Here is a 13,083-nt window from a genome sequence, read left to right on the forward strand (position 1 = left end):
TTTATAAAGATCATAAAACCACAGATAAGAGGTTTTTAATGTTACTAAGCACTTTCATTGCCATTTGGTTTTCTGTACAAACACAGAATTTAATTATTTTTTTGAAATTAACTCTTTGTTCAGCATTCAAATGAATCAATACCATTTCTTATGCTTTTATCTAGATTATCTCAGTTACCCTTTTGATTAAAACTACTTTGAGAAACAAAGAAAACTTCTCATCTATGTTCAACACAGGGCACCGTCAACTAGAAATTAGCCAGTTTTACAAGTGAAATAGAAGCTGTTTCAACATAAAACATCTTTGTAGTACAAATCTCCAAAAACAATATTAAGGAAAACAAGAAGTACATTTGTCCTCTTTCAACTGATGAAGAAATGGAGGTCCTGAGCAAATAAGTTACTTGGCCAAAGTAGTAAGTCAAGAAAGATTTTAAAAAAAAAAAAAAAAAAAAAAGGAGGCAAATTCATATATTAGTTTTCTCCTTTGGTAGAGAAGCTGCAATAGAAATGATCCAGTATACAGCTATATAAAAAGTTATATATAAAATCCAGACTCCTAATGTAATTGTCTACAAAATCTTGAATAAAAATCATACAGATTTTTCTAAAGAAACATGTTAAAAGCAAAGAAGAAAAAGGAAGAAAAGGAACATTATTATAAATATACAAAACAAGGGCAATAATGTCTACATTTATGTCCTTATAAATTCTACCACACAAAAATGAAATCTTGATCATTTTTTTATTATGTGTATAGTCTATTTGTGACAGCATAACCTAATATTCAGGCAATCGCATTGATGAGGCAGAAGATAAAAATAATTCTTCGACATACAATCTAAAACACTACCATGATCTGAACCATCACCATAACATTCACTACTACATATCCGATCATGGACAAGAGAATATATTATACTTCAGCATTGAGAGAAAAAATCCTTTTTCTTTCTGCTCCATCACAGGTCAGCATTTTCCCACAATCACTGAGATTGGAAGGGATGTCTTGAGACCATCTAGTCCAATCCCCTGCTCAAGCAGGGTCATCTACAGCAGGCTGCCAAAGACCATATCCCGTTGGTTTTGAGTATTTCTACAGATGGATACTTCACAACCACTCTGGGTAACCTACACCAGTTTTTGACCATCCTCACAGTAAAAAAAGTTGTCTTTTGTGTTCAGATGGAATTTCTTATTTTTTCAGTTGTGCCCATTGCATCTTGTGCTGTTAGCAGGCACTACTGAAAGGTCTAGCTCCCTCTTCTCCATTCTCTCCCATCAGTGATTTGAAGAGATGGAGAAGATCCCCCCGAGCCTTCTCTTCTCCAGGCTGAACAGTCCTAGCTCCAGTCCTTTCATCATCTTCATGGCCCTTCACTGGACTTGCTCCAGTATGTCCATGTCTCTCTTGTACTCAGGAGCCTACAGCTGGACACAGCACTCCAGGTGTGGCCTCACCAGTGCAAGGAGAGGACATAGATCACATCCGTCCACCTGCTGGCAAGTCTCTGCCTAATGCAGCCCAGGACACCATTAGCCGTCTTTGCCACAAAAGCACTTTGCTGTCTCGGTCAGCTTGCTGTCCAGGAGGAACCCCAGGTTCTTCTCTGCAGAGCTGCTTTCCAGCAGGCTGTTTACCAGTGTGTACCAGTGCCCGGGGTCATTTCCTTGCACAGGCAGGACTTCGCATTTCCCCTTGTTGAACTTCATGAGATTTCTCTCAGCCCATCTCTCCAGCCTGTCCAGGTCCCTCTGAATGTCAATATTTGGTGTATCACCCATTCCTTCCAGTTTTGTATGGCCTGTGAACTCGCTGAGAGTGCACTCTGTCCCACTGTACAGACCATTCATTAAGATACCAAGTAGTATTGGCCCCACTGTCCACCCCTAGAGCACAATACTGCTGACTGGCCTCTGGCTGGGCTTTGTGCCACTGATCACAACCCTCTGGGCCTGGTTGTTCAGCCAGTTTTCAACCTACCTCACTGTCCACTTATCTAACACGTACTCTGTCAGCTTATTTTGTAAGATACATTCTCCTGCAGATGCAAATTTAAACATCTTCTCCATCACTACTCACCTACAAATAAAAACAGGTGTTCCACTTTACCTCAGTGAAAGAAGATCCCACCCACAGGTAAACCAGGAGAAAAGTACTCCTCGACTTAGAATAAACAGGGAAAGGCAAACATGCTATTTTAAAAGCCAAAACAGAGGTAACTAGTCTTAACTGCAGTGATAAAAATGGGAACAACTCAAATTATGGCTTTAGTTTGGCTCACAGCCTTCATCTTCTGAGCATTAGATACACGTGGACTGTGAACAGCTGCAGAAAGTCTTGAGGAACATTTATATGAATTAAACTACAAGAAAGTAAAGTGCATTCTAATGTTAGACACGGTATTGGCTAATGTCTTGCACTAATGATCTCTTCCAGGTAAAAAAAAAAAAAAAAAAAATCATACACTTTGAGGACTCCGCAGCAGCATAAACTTGCATGATAAGGCTCTGACCCTGTCATTCATTCCGCATAGGCAGACTGCTCATTGCCCTGCTGCTGCCACCATTGAGGATAATATCCAGTGCCAGAGAGGAATTGCTTTCACTTTAACATGCACACACAGGACTGATGCCCAAGCAGGCACTTAAAAAACTAAATGAAGAAAAAACATTTGCTCCACAATCATCAACTCTTACATCTGTTTACATCCTACATATATACTTTATAAACATCCTTCTAGGAAAAGGCAAGTGAATGTATTATAATGTCAATTTTCCATATACACAGCAGCAATAGCAATAATAAAGCATTAATTATGGTACCTTACTAATTTTCTATCAGTTGTAAGAGCTATTTATTGTACCACAGGGAGACCTGCAACACAACTGTCAACAAAAAAGCCACGCAGAAGTAAAAGGCAAACGAATTCATTTAAGAAAAAAGTCACATACTTCAAATGCAGCATTAAAACACCCCATATGAATGACAGAAAAGCTTTTTCAGCATAAAAATAAATGATTAAAAAAAAATCAGAAGAGACCTGACTTTGACCTGATTATAAAGGCTAAAAGCCTCCCTAAAGGCTTTTCACAGTCTCACACTTAAAAGCATACTTCTTTTTATTTGCTTAGACTGACTTTAAAACCTTTGTATGAATACTGTTTATTGACTTAATGGTGGAGACCTGCATGTGAGCCAAGATGTTAACATTGAGCTACTTTACTTCTAAAATCCAGACAAACAGGCACTAGCACAGTAATTCTCACCAAAGCCAAATGACTTTGCTTATCATGAAGGACATGGATAGGGAGAGAGGTTTTTTTCAGTGTCAGGGTCATGATACGCTGCTTCTGTTCACAGTGCTTTATATTGTTACTAGCAGGGCTAAAATTTAAGAACATCACTTCACTAGCACCAGAACTAAGTATTTTGGTCTAAACACTAAATTTTCGTTACATCTATGCAAATTAGTCAAGGTGCAGATATCAAGAAGGCAGTAGCTACCCCTAAAAATCTTCATTTTAAAGCTGCTAAGATATTTTTCTTCTGATAAAATTTTTCAATTAAAGGTTTACTACAAATTTATTCTTCAAAATTTTTCAAGGTTTTAAATAAATACTTGAGTTCCATAAAGTTCTGTTTTCCAACAAAGATGTGTAAATTTTTGTCATAAACCCCAAAATATCAACACTTTTGAATTTAAAAAAAAAAGTGTTTCTGATAAATGTTCAAATCCTTATGTTACCACACTGTAAAACATGACGAGAATCCAGATTGAACAACTCATGCTGAACATGCGACCTGGACCTTTCTGAGTCAAACCCCACAAACCTTTACATGAAAACTTATGACATGTATGAACACAAAAGCTGGCATGCTAGCTAATGGTGGAACCATAAAGCACTTGTAGCTGAACGCCAGAGTTGCATTCACCCAGCCTGCATCCGCTCAGTTAATTTCTTGATCCTGTGCATTTGCAGGTACCAAACTGCTCCCCAATGCTTGCAGCTGCTGCCGTCACACTCTACCCAGCATAACAGCCTGGTGTCTTCCTGCACGCTTGCACTCCTGTCATTTTTCATGCAATCACAGCTAAATCTCTTTAGCAGCAGAGCCCAAGCACCAAGCAGCCACCAGAGATACACTTAACTTGAAGTCATTGTTACAGTTGGTGGAAAAAAAACCCTGCAACCAGAAAGCACACTCTACAGGATTGCAACTAATTTGTACATGACTGGAAAACAAAAGGATGCTTCACTAGCAGAATGTTTCTGCATTCAGCAAAGCATGTATGGCTCCAGAAGACAGCTGGGAATACAACATAAACTCACAGTGCGTTGGCTAGTCCAAACTGGTATACAAGTAAGGAGAGAGGCTAATAAAGCAAGCATGGCCTATTGAAGATGCGAATAGCCCTCAATGCATATGCAATCAAACAAATAATGTGAGCTCGATATACTTTCCAAAAGAAGTTAGGTTCCTTCAGTTAAAAATAAAATTTAAAGCCCTATGAAAGGAAGGAATTCAGGAGCAGAGAGGAAGGAACCAGCATCTATACAAGTAGAGTAACATTGAGCCCAGAATGGTTGAGAGTCAATAACCAAACAACCTGGGGGGAGGGGGGGCAAGTTTCCCTTTCCCCATTAAATACATTCAGACAGGCATGAACAGGAAGAAGCTTCTTCTCTGTAAGAAAAATCAGCTTCAGACCATAGGCGTTACAAGCTGACTTCCGAAGCTGATTGACAACTGATACCCAGAAGAGAAAAGCCTCAGACTACTGAAAGCAAGGTAAGATTTCAGAGCCAAGGCTTCTCAGCAGCTGTATTGCTGAAGGCCAAGCCTCCCCTGCAAGAACATCCTTCAAAAGATGTAATCAGAATTTGATTTTGCCTTGCAGTACCCTGACTTGGGTCCTATTATTTACCTAGTATCTTCCCATGCTGTACTGTATTATTTACCTACATTATTTACCTGTACTGTATTCTTTACCTAGTATCTTCCCAGCCTGGGGGGCAAAAAACAAAGGTGGCTCTCAATTTTATTTACTAACAGGTCTTACCACAGCCATCCCTCTTCAAGACTGGTTTCTTCTCACAGATGGTGCTACTTAAGGTCCACTACAGCTGCAACTAACGCATTTCTCTCCCGTTCTACCCACCGGGGCAAAAACATGAGTGACTAAAACGCAGCAGCCCTCTCTGCCTTCGACACCACAGCCCGTCGCCAGCTTCTTTCTCATGACATTGCAGCCCTGTGCTTTCTCCAAGTGCCAGCAGCACCAGGGCCTTGCCATCACGGGAAGACACAACAGTCAGGTTGTTTTTCCCTCATGACCAAGGCCATAGGACAGCCTGGCCGTTCAAAAAGAAACAAACCCAGGCAGCAAGAAAACATCACCTAAAGGGGGAAGATGGAGAGATGGAGAAAAACATTTTGTGAGCCAAGAAACCACCCTTTTACTGGAGGAGCTAGTCTTCTGCCATGCAAAGGAGCTGCAGGCAAATAGGTGTGCTCCAGCAGGTTTCAGAGACGAAAATCCTGAATCCTGAAATCCTGAATCAGAGCAGCAAACAGGTTGCTTTTAGAAAGAATTAGTATTTTTAAAGGGTGCAAAGATAAATGTGAATTCCATTATAAAATGCCTTAAGCACCGCAAACTGACAATGAAAAACAAAAATAAGATAATACAGGAAGCCACGAGAAACAGCATTACCACGTTCTTAAGCATAAACCCTACCACAGACTGCTCTGAGGACTGGCACCTCCTCATGGACAAATTCTGTGGCAGTCACCAGTCACCTTAATTCTGTTCAAGACCCAGCTCTGGGAAGACGAGAGGGCTAAATGACAGAGCTCAGCCATCTACCCTTAATTACAGCCTGCTTGCTACATCCATGAGTTTTTAGTACACACCATGATAAATTAAAATCTAGACATAATTATCCAACTTGGGCTGAAAACAAAGCTGTTTTGGGGTGTTTGGATGCATATGAAGAATTCCAGGGGGTATTTGCACAATATGAAGAAATAATCAAACTGAACTGAGTGACTGAAAACAGCTCTGCATAAAAAGGAAGATTAGACAAGGCCCTTCCTTATGAACAAGGGAGCATATGTAGATTGAGACATAACTATATATTAAGAAGAATAATGACCACTTAATCCCACAAACTTCACACTTTAACTGTTGAGCCCAGTCCAAAGTCTTTGCATAAAGACAACTATGCTGACGTAAGTTGCTGCAACAGAAAACATGGTAATTGATATCACTCCTCAGATTTCTGCCATGGCTGTAGCACAGGTACCCAGTATGCTAAATATCTGGGTTCAAGAGCAATCTTACAAAGCCACCTTCATATGCAATCAATCCTTTCCACATAGCTGACTTGCTGCACAAAGACATCTCTACACCTGGTACCTGCTTGAGTTAAGGGCTGTCAGGGAGACAGCTGTGCAATCTCTGCTTCCTTCACAACAGGGAGGTGGCTCTGTGCAGGCAAGGGGAAAAGGGATTCAGTCCAAAAGTCAGGAGAGAGGAATCCATCAGAAGTGTATTTACAAGAAATAAGTGCAAAGGGCCTTGCATAAGGAGTAAAAAGGGGAAGGCAGTCACAGCTGGAAAAGGGATGTTTTAGTTCTGAATGCATTTTATAGTTCTAGTTATGAATGTCATAACTCTAAGCCATGGCTGTATAAGGTGTCTCATTGCTTAGGTATTTAGTAAACTTGCTTTTACAGCTCATACAACTCCTCATAACTCCCAAGAGAAAATGTTCAAGTTACTAGAGGGTAGATATATTAGAATTTAGCCCAAAATAAATATGCTCAGAGAAATTAAATCTGTCCTTGACAGACTGTTGCTAGTTCAATGCATGATTTCCTCAGCCTCATGAAATGCTTAATGCTAAATTCCTTTTTTGCGCATAGAATAGAATATTTCAGTTGGAAGGGACCTACGATGGTCACCTAGTCCAACTGCCTGACCACTTCAGGGCTGACCAAAAGTTAAAGCCTATTACTGAGAGCATTGTCCAAATGCCTCTTACACACTGACAGCCATGGGGCATCAACCACCTCTCTAGGAAGCCTGTTCCAGTGTTTGACCACCCTCTCGGTAAAGAAATGTCTCCCAATGTCAAGTCTGATCTAACCTGGCTTTCAAAAATCAGACCTCTATAAAATACACATACAAATAAGAAAAAAAAAAAACCTAGGTTCATAGAATCACATAATCATAGAATAACTGTGGCTGCAAGGTCGCTCAGGAAGACTCTAGTGCATCCTTGTAGGGTCAGCTATGAGATGACCGCAGGCTGCTCTGGGCTTTAATCAGTCTCATCTCAGAAACTTCCCCATCTGCTGCACAACATCCCTGTGCAATCTGCTCCAGCACTCAACTGTGTGGCCAGCAGGAGCAGGGAGGTGATTGTCCCCCTGTACTCGGCGCTGGTGAGGCCGCACCTGGAATACTGTGTCCAGTTTTGGGCCCCTTACCACAAGAAAGACATTGAGGCGCTGGAGCATGTTCAGAGAAGGGCAACAAGGCTGGTGAAGAGTCTGGAGCACAGGCCTTATGAGGAGCGGCTGAGGGAACTGGGGTTGTTTAGCCTAGAGAAGAGGAGGCTGAGGGGAGACCTTATCGCTCTCTACAACTACCTGAAAGGAGGCTGTAGTGAGGTGGGTGTTGGTCTCTTCTCCCAAGTAGTTAGCGATAGGACGAGAGGAAATGGGCTCAAGCTGCATCAGGGGAGGTTTAGGTTGGATATTAGGAAAAATTTCTTCATGGAAAGGGTGGTCAAGCATTGGAACAGGCTGCCCAGAGAGGTGGTGGAGTCACCATCCCTGGAAGCGTTCAAAAAACTGGTAGATGTGGCACTTCGGGACATGGTTTGGTCTAGTCTACCCTTGATTGGTTTAGTGTGGACTTGGTAGTGTAGGTTAATGGTTGGACTGGATGACCTTAAAGGTCTTTTCCAACCTAAATGATTCTATGATTCTAATACCAACCAACCAAAAAAACAACTTCAAAACCTTTTTTTCAAATCCCAACTCAGAGCCATTGGAGACTCACACAGCTTCAGATTTCACTTACAAAAGGAAACACCTTACACACCCCACACATCAATTTACTTCTCTCAGAGCAATGTAATGTCAACTGTGCTTGAAACAGTAACACTGGATACTTACTGTAAGACAGCAATACTTAGGTTAGCTCTCAAACCTGCTACCAGACACTAAAACAGTACAACTGATCTAAGCTTTAAAACCAACTCCCCTGTTCAAGCTTAAGCAGCACTGCCTCAGAGAGCTATATTATTTATACTAAACCAGCACTTTCTTATACCTACACAAACACAAAATGCGCTTGGTAAACAACAGTAACGCTTCCTCCAGATGTGCTCTACTCTTGCCTTTAATGGGGACTCCATCCATGCAGGAAAGAATATAGCCTTTCACAGGCTTTGACTCCTCTTTCAACAATTATGATTCTACAACTTAAAAGAAGAGACTCAACAGTACTGTCTATTTTTTCATGGGGGACGAAGTGAGGTTTTGGTTTTTTTTTTTTACCAGTGACTATTAAATCAGGATCATCTTCTGATAATTTCCTTACAACAAGGTTTCATCCACACTTACCAAAAGCACCATCGGCCTCTTCCATGTTGTTAAGCCTAAGATTCCAGATAAGATTACCTACAACATCAAAAAACATAGCATCACCAACTGTTCACAAAATGCCATTTACATAGTATTTATCACTGCTCTGATGACAGGTACTTTGGAACACTACAACAATGCTGGGAAGATACAAAGATGCACTTTAAAGCAGAGGATAAGAACCTGTGCTGATGAGGTTCTTCACACCTAAGAGCATCCTGTGAAATAACAGAACCAAATTTTAATCTGCTGCTTTCTTATTTTTCCCTCCCACAAAACGTGCATGGGGAAAATAATTTATGCCAGCAACTCCAGCCTCAACAATTGCCTAAAAAATTACTTTTGGCCAACTGAGTACTTGTTTTCTGCAACACGACTAAAAACTGGCTATCTCTTCTCCATCCTCAGTCACCACTCCATCACTTCCATTATGTGAGTACCCATTCCTGCCTCTTCCCTTGCACTGACTGGCCCTCTTGTGACCATTTCGGTGAACTAACTCCCAGAGCATGAACCCTACCAGAAACACTGAAGAGCACCAAAACTATCTCCCTGCACTGACTTGCTATCTAGTCAGATGAATGCCAGTATCAGCACGAGGAAAGAAGAGAAAGTAAAAGCATCCCCTTCTGCAGCTGTTAGACCAAAATTACTGAATCACAGCACTGAACCCTAAGACTCTCTACCTTAAAGGACCAAACAGGAAGGATAAAGCATTGCTGTAGAACTGAAGCAAATAGCATACCCAAACACTCTCTTCACAGTAAGGATGGGAAAGAACCCTATAAAGAAAGGCAAACCACATTTTCAGCAGCTCCCACAAATAAGCAGGTATACTTCTAATTCGTGGGACTTTGTGACTAAGCCAATTCACGCCAAACTCCTACCCTAAAAAGAAACAAGAAGACGAGAACAAACAGGAACTTGCCCACTAGCATTTTTAATAAATCCCTTCTGTAACTTCATTCACTTGACATGATCAATCTGATTTAGCGTAACATGCATATATGACTTGGCCAAACCACTTACTGATATCATCACTGGTGTTGCAAAACCACATATGTAACTCTGCAGTTTCATAACAAATTATTTTTTGAATTCTGTGAGTGCAAAATAGTCACATGATTTTATAGCAAAGCACATTGATATGGATGTGCATTGCTGTTTTGCCTTAAGGATGACAACATTTATTTCATGACGTTTGTTAAACCGTTAAGATACATGAAAAGAAAGTCTTTTGCAAAGTTTTCCTGATCTGCACTTTGCCGGTGCATCATAATCAGCATGTTGCATCTAAACCAACCAACCAAACAAAAACCCCAGACACATCCTCAATTCCAGCTTTTAATTGCTTCTACCTTTCCAGGTTGCTTCTGGACTAAAATTTTTACTCATGCTGTTACACCTGAAAGGCATTTTTGGTAGCTTTTCTGACTGAACATATTATTGTTTCAGAGCTAGCATTAAAAAAGTAAATGCCCTTTATTATTAAAGCAACTGAATACTTCTATTTTACCCATGCAATTTTAAAACATTTTAAAAGCATTAGCATGGTTCTGTGTGAAGGGTTCAAAGAAAGACCATAGCTTACATATATGTAAACTTGTTTTAATCTAGGGTAAGGAAAAAAAAAAAAACAAAAAATATTAAAGATCACAAGTGAGATACCAAATGTGCATTTGGATGGTCTGGGTTCCCTCCCCTCTCCTGCCCGTAAAGGCTGTCTATACTTCCAGGGCTGAGCCTTGCATTACACACACATTTTCAGGAACTACTTGATCCCCAAACTGCCGATCACTGATTGCGTTTCCACAGGTTGTGAACACCACTGGAAATGTCATTTAAAGGGATTAGCTGACACTCTTCACACCAGCAGCAGGAGCAACGCGTGCCAGCCACAGAACACGACTTGCTCAAGGGCCGGCAAACTGGGCGCAATCTGTCTGACTATCTCCTGCTCCTATTAACTTCTGCTTACTACTGCCTGGCTTCTGCAATACAAGCTATTATATATTCTGTATTTATAAAGGTGCAGTTTGAAGCAGGGCCCAACAGGAGATGCGATAACTTCTCTCATTACTCTTCACAAACCTGTCATAAGCCCGTCCGTTTTTTTCCCCGGGAACATCGCTATTCTCTCTGTGTCTCACTAGAGGACCGGTATATAACGCACAAAAGCAATATGCAACGCCCAGGTACGCCACGACTTGAGAAAATCCTGTTTCTGATTGCGCATAACGACCGAGCGCGACTTTTGCGGCTAAAACGCGCAGCAGGAGACCAGTGCCCCATCCAGCCGTCTCTACGCTCGTCACGCCGTCGGGGCTCACGCCGTCACCCTGCTCAAACCGCCAGCAACAGCGTACCTGCCTGCCGCTTCCGAGGAGGGCAAGGCGGGCTCGGCGCGGTGGCGGAGGCGCAGCCGAGGCCGCCGGTGAGCGGCAGCAGCTCTGCCCCGGAGGCCCCGCGGAGCCCAGCGCCGGCGCGGCGCGCAGAGCGGGGGCTCCCCCGCGCCCGGCCAGCGGCGGGCAGGGCCGGGCAGGCAGCGGAGCCGCCGGGTCGGGCCGGCCGGGGCTCCGCGGCGGCGACTTACCGAGGAGCCGGCCCAGAAGGGACACGCGTTCTTCACCTGCGGCGCGCCGCTCAGCCACAGCGCCCCGAAGCTCAGCGCCACCAGCGAGCAGCCCAGGACGACCTGCAGCAGCCCCGCCGCCAGCAGCGGCCGGGCCGGCAGCGAGCCGCCGCCCGGGGCCGGCGCGGCGGAGCGGGCGGCGAGGCGCGGGGAGAGGTGCCGCCACCAGCCGCGGCGGCGGCCGCGGGAGCGGGGCGGCGGCGGCGGCGGCGAGGGCTGGGCGGCCGCGGCGGACAGCGAGCCCGTCGACGCCGCCGCGCCGACGGTGCGGGCCGCCGCCGGGGGTGGCGGGGCGAGCCCCCGGACGGGGCGGCAGGGGCCCGGCAGCACCTCCGGCAGGGACATGGTGGGCGTGTGCGCCGGCGGCGGCGGCGGCGGCGGCTGCTCTCCGCGGGCGGCCGCTGCGGGCGCCGGGTCATGCCGGGCCGGGCGGGGCCGGCCCTCCACCGCCCCCGCGCCAGCCCACCCGGGGACGACTTCCTGCGGCGCCCCGCTCCGCTCCGCTCCCGTCCCGGCGCCGCCGGGGCAGAGGCCGCCGCGCCGGTCCTGGCCCCGACCCCCCAGCTGTCCCCCGGCCGCTCGCCCCGCTGCACCCCGCGCCCGGCGGGCACGCTGGCCCGCCCGGCCATGCCGGGGCCACCCCCGCGGCCGGCATCGAGCCCGCCGCAAGGTGCCGAGCCCGAGCCCCGACGCCCCGGACTCCGCCGGCCGCAGAGCCACCCCTTCCTTCCCCTCACCTCCCGTCCCGGCGTGCGTCTCCCCGCCGCCGCCGCCGCTGCTGCTGCATGGACCGTTTTGTGCCAGTCTTGGCGAGCTTCTCCCCCTCCCCTTGTTAACCTTCCCCCTCTCCCACCCCTCCTCCCTGGCCCTCGTTCCTTTGGTCACTGTGCTGTTACCGAGCAGTAGGCTTGAAGTTTTAAAATAACTCTTCCTGGGAAGAGGGTGGGGGGAAGCCAATGGATTGCATTTCGCATTGTTGGCGCCTTTCCCAACAAGAGGAGGTTTGGCAGACAAAAACGATGTGTGCGTGTGTATGTGCGTGTGTGCCTGCGCGCATGCATGATGCCACGTTGTCTGAGGGGTAAGGACAGAGAAATCTCTTCACCCAGCGGAGTTTCGTTTGTTCCACAGACACCCCTTTTTCCCTGGGAAAAGCTTGCCGTGACCATGGTCTGCCCCTCTCTTCCACTTGATGCGCTCCAAGGAAGGAAGCTCAGGAATTTACTTTGGCCGTGCGTGCTGCTCTCTCCAGCTCAGCCAAAGCAATTTTGTACCTGTTGGGCTTGTCTGGACGTGACTTCAAAAAATAGAGAATCTCAGATGTGAAAAATGGAGCTTTTAGTACTTTAGGAAAATAAGCCGTGTTAAAGGTGTCACTGGCTGAGATGACAACACCCGCTCCTCTGCAGAGAAAGGTGCAGATCCAGCGCTCAGGAAAGGATTTTGAAACTGTGTTACAGTAACACATAAGGTCTCACGCAAAGAAAGGAAAAGATTCATCATTAGAGAGGCTGCTTTTGGAGTTGCATTCTTTGTGCATCTCTCTTCATTTTCTACTTGAAGATTCAGGATTTTGAGCACTCCTTACCAAGAAAAAATCACCTGCCACGGTGATTTTGATGAAAAATCACCATCTTGCAATCAAGCCCTCACAAATCAACCTTTATGCCAGGGTTTATGGACCAGGGTTTAGAGCAAGAGATTTTAACACCCAAGACTGTATAAGAGGGCTCTCCATCTGCTACTGCCCTTGCATATGACTATATGCCCTTCCCAGTCTTTAACT

General features: G+C 45.2%; 1 protein-coding gene across 1 annotated transcript in view; it reads right to left on the minus strand.

Annotated features, from left to right (window-relative positions):
• ENTREP1 (endosomal transmembrane epsin interactor 1) overlaps positions 1-11,642 on the minus strand; it is a 28,788-nt gene extending 17,146 nt beyond the window's left edge. Inside the window, exons 1-2 of the mRNA XM_075727043.1 lie at positions 11,259-11,642; positions 8,645-8,701 (exon numbers count right to left, since the gene is read on the minus strand). Of these exons, the coding sequence (XP_075583158.1) occupies positions 8,645-8,701; positions 11,259-11,642 (441 nt within the window). The remainder of the gene's footprint in view (positions 1-8,644; positions 8,702-11,258) is intronic.
• Between the last annotated feature and the right edge of the window lie 1,441 nt (positions 11,643-13,083).

The sequence above is a fragment of the Pelecanus crispus genome, chromosome Z (genome assembly GCF_030463565.1).
Source record: "Pelecanus crispus isolate bPelCri1 chromosome Z, bPelCri1.pri, whole genome shotgun sequence".
Classification (NCBI taxonomy): domain Eukaryota; kingdom Metazoa; phylum Chordata; class Aves; order Pelecaniformes; family Pelecanidae; genus Pelecanus; species Pelecanus crispus.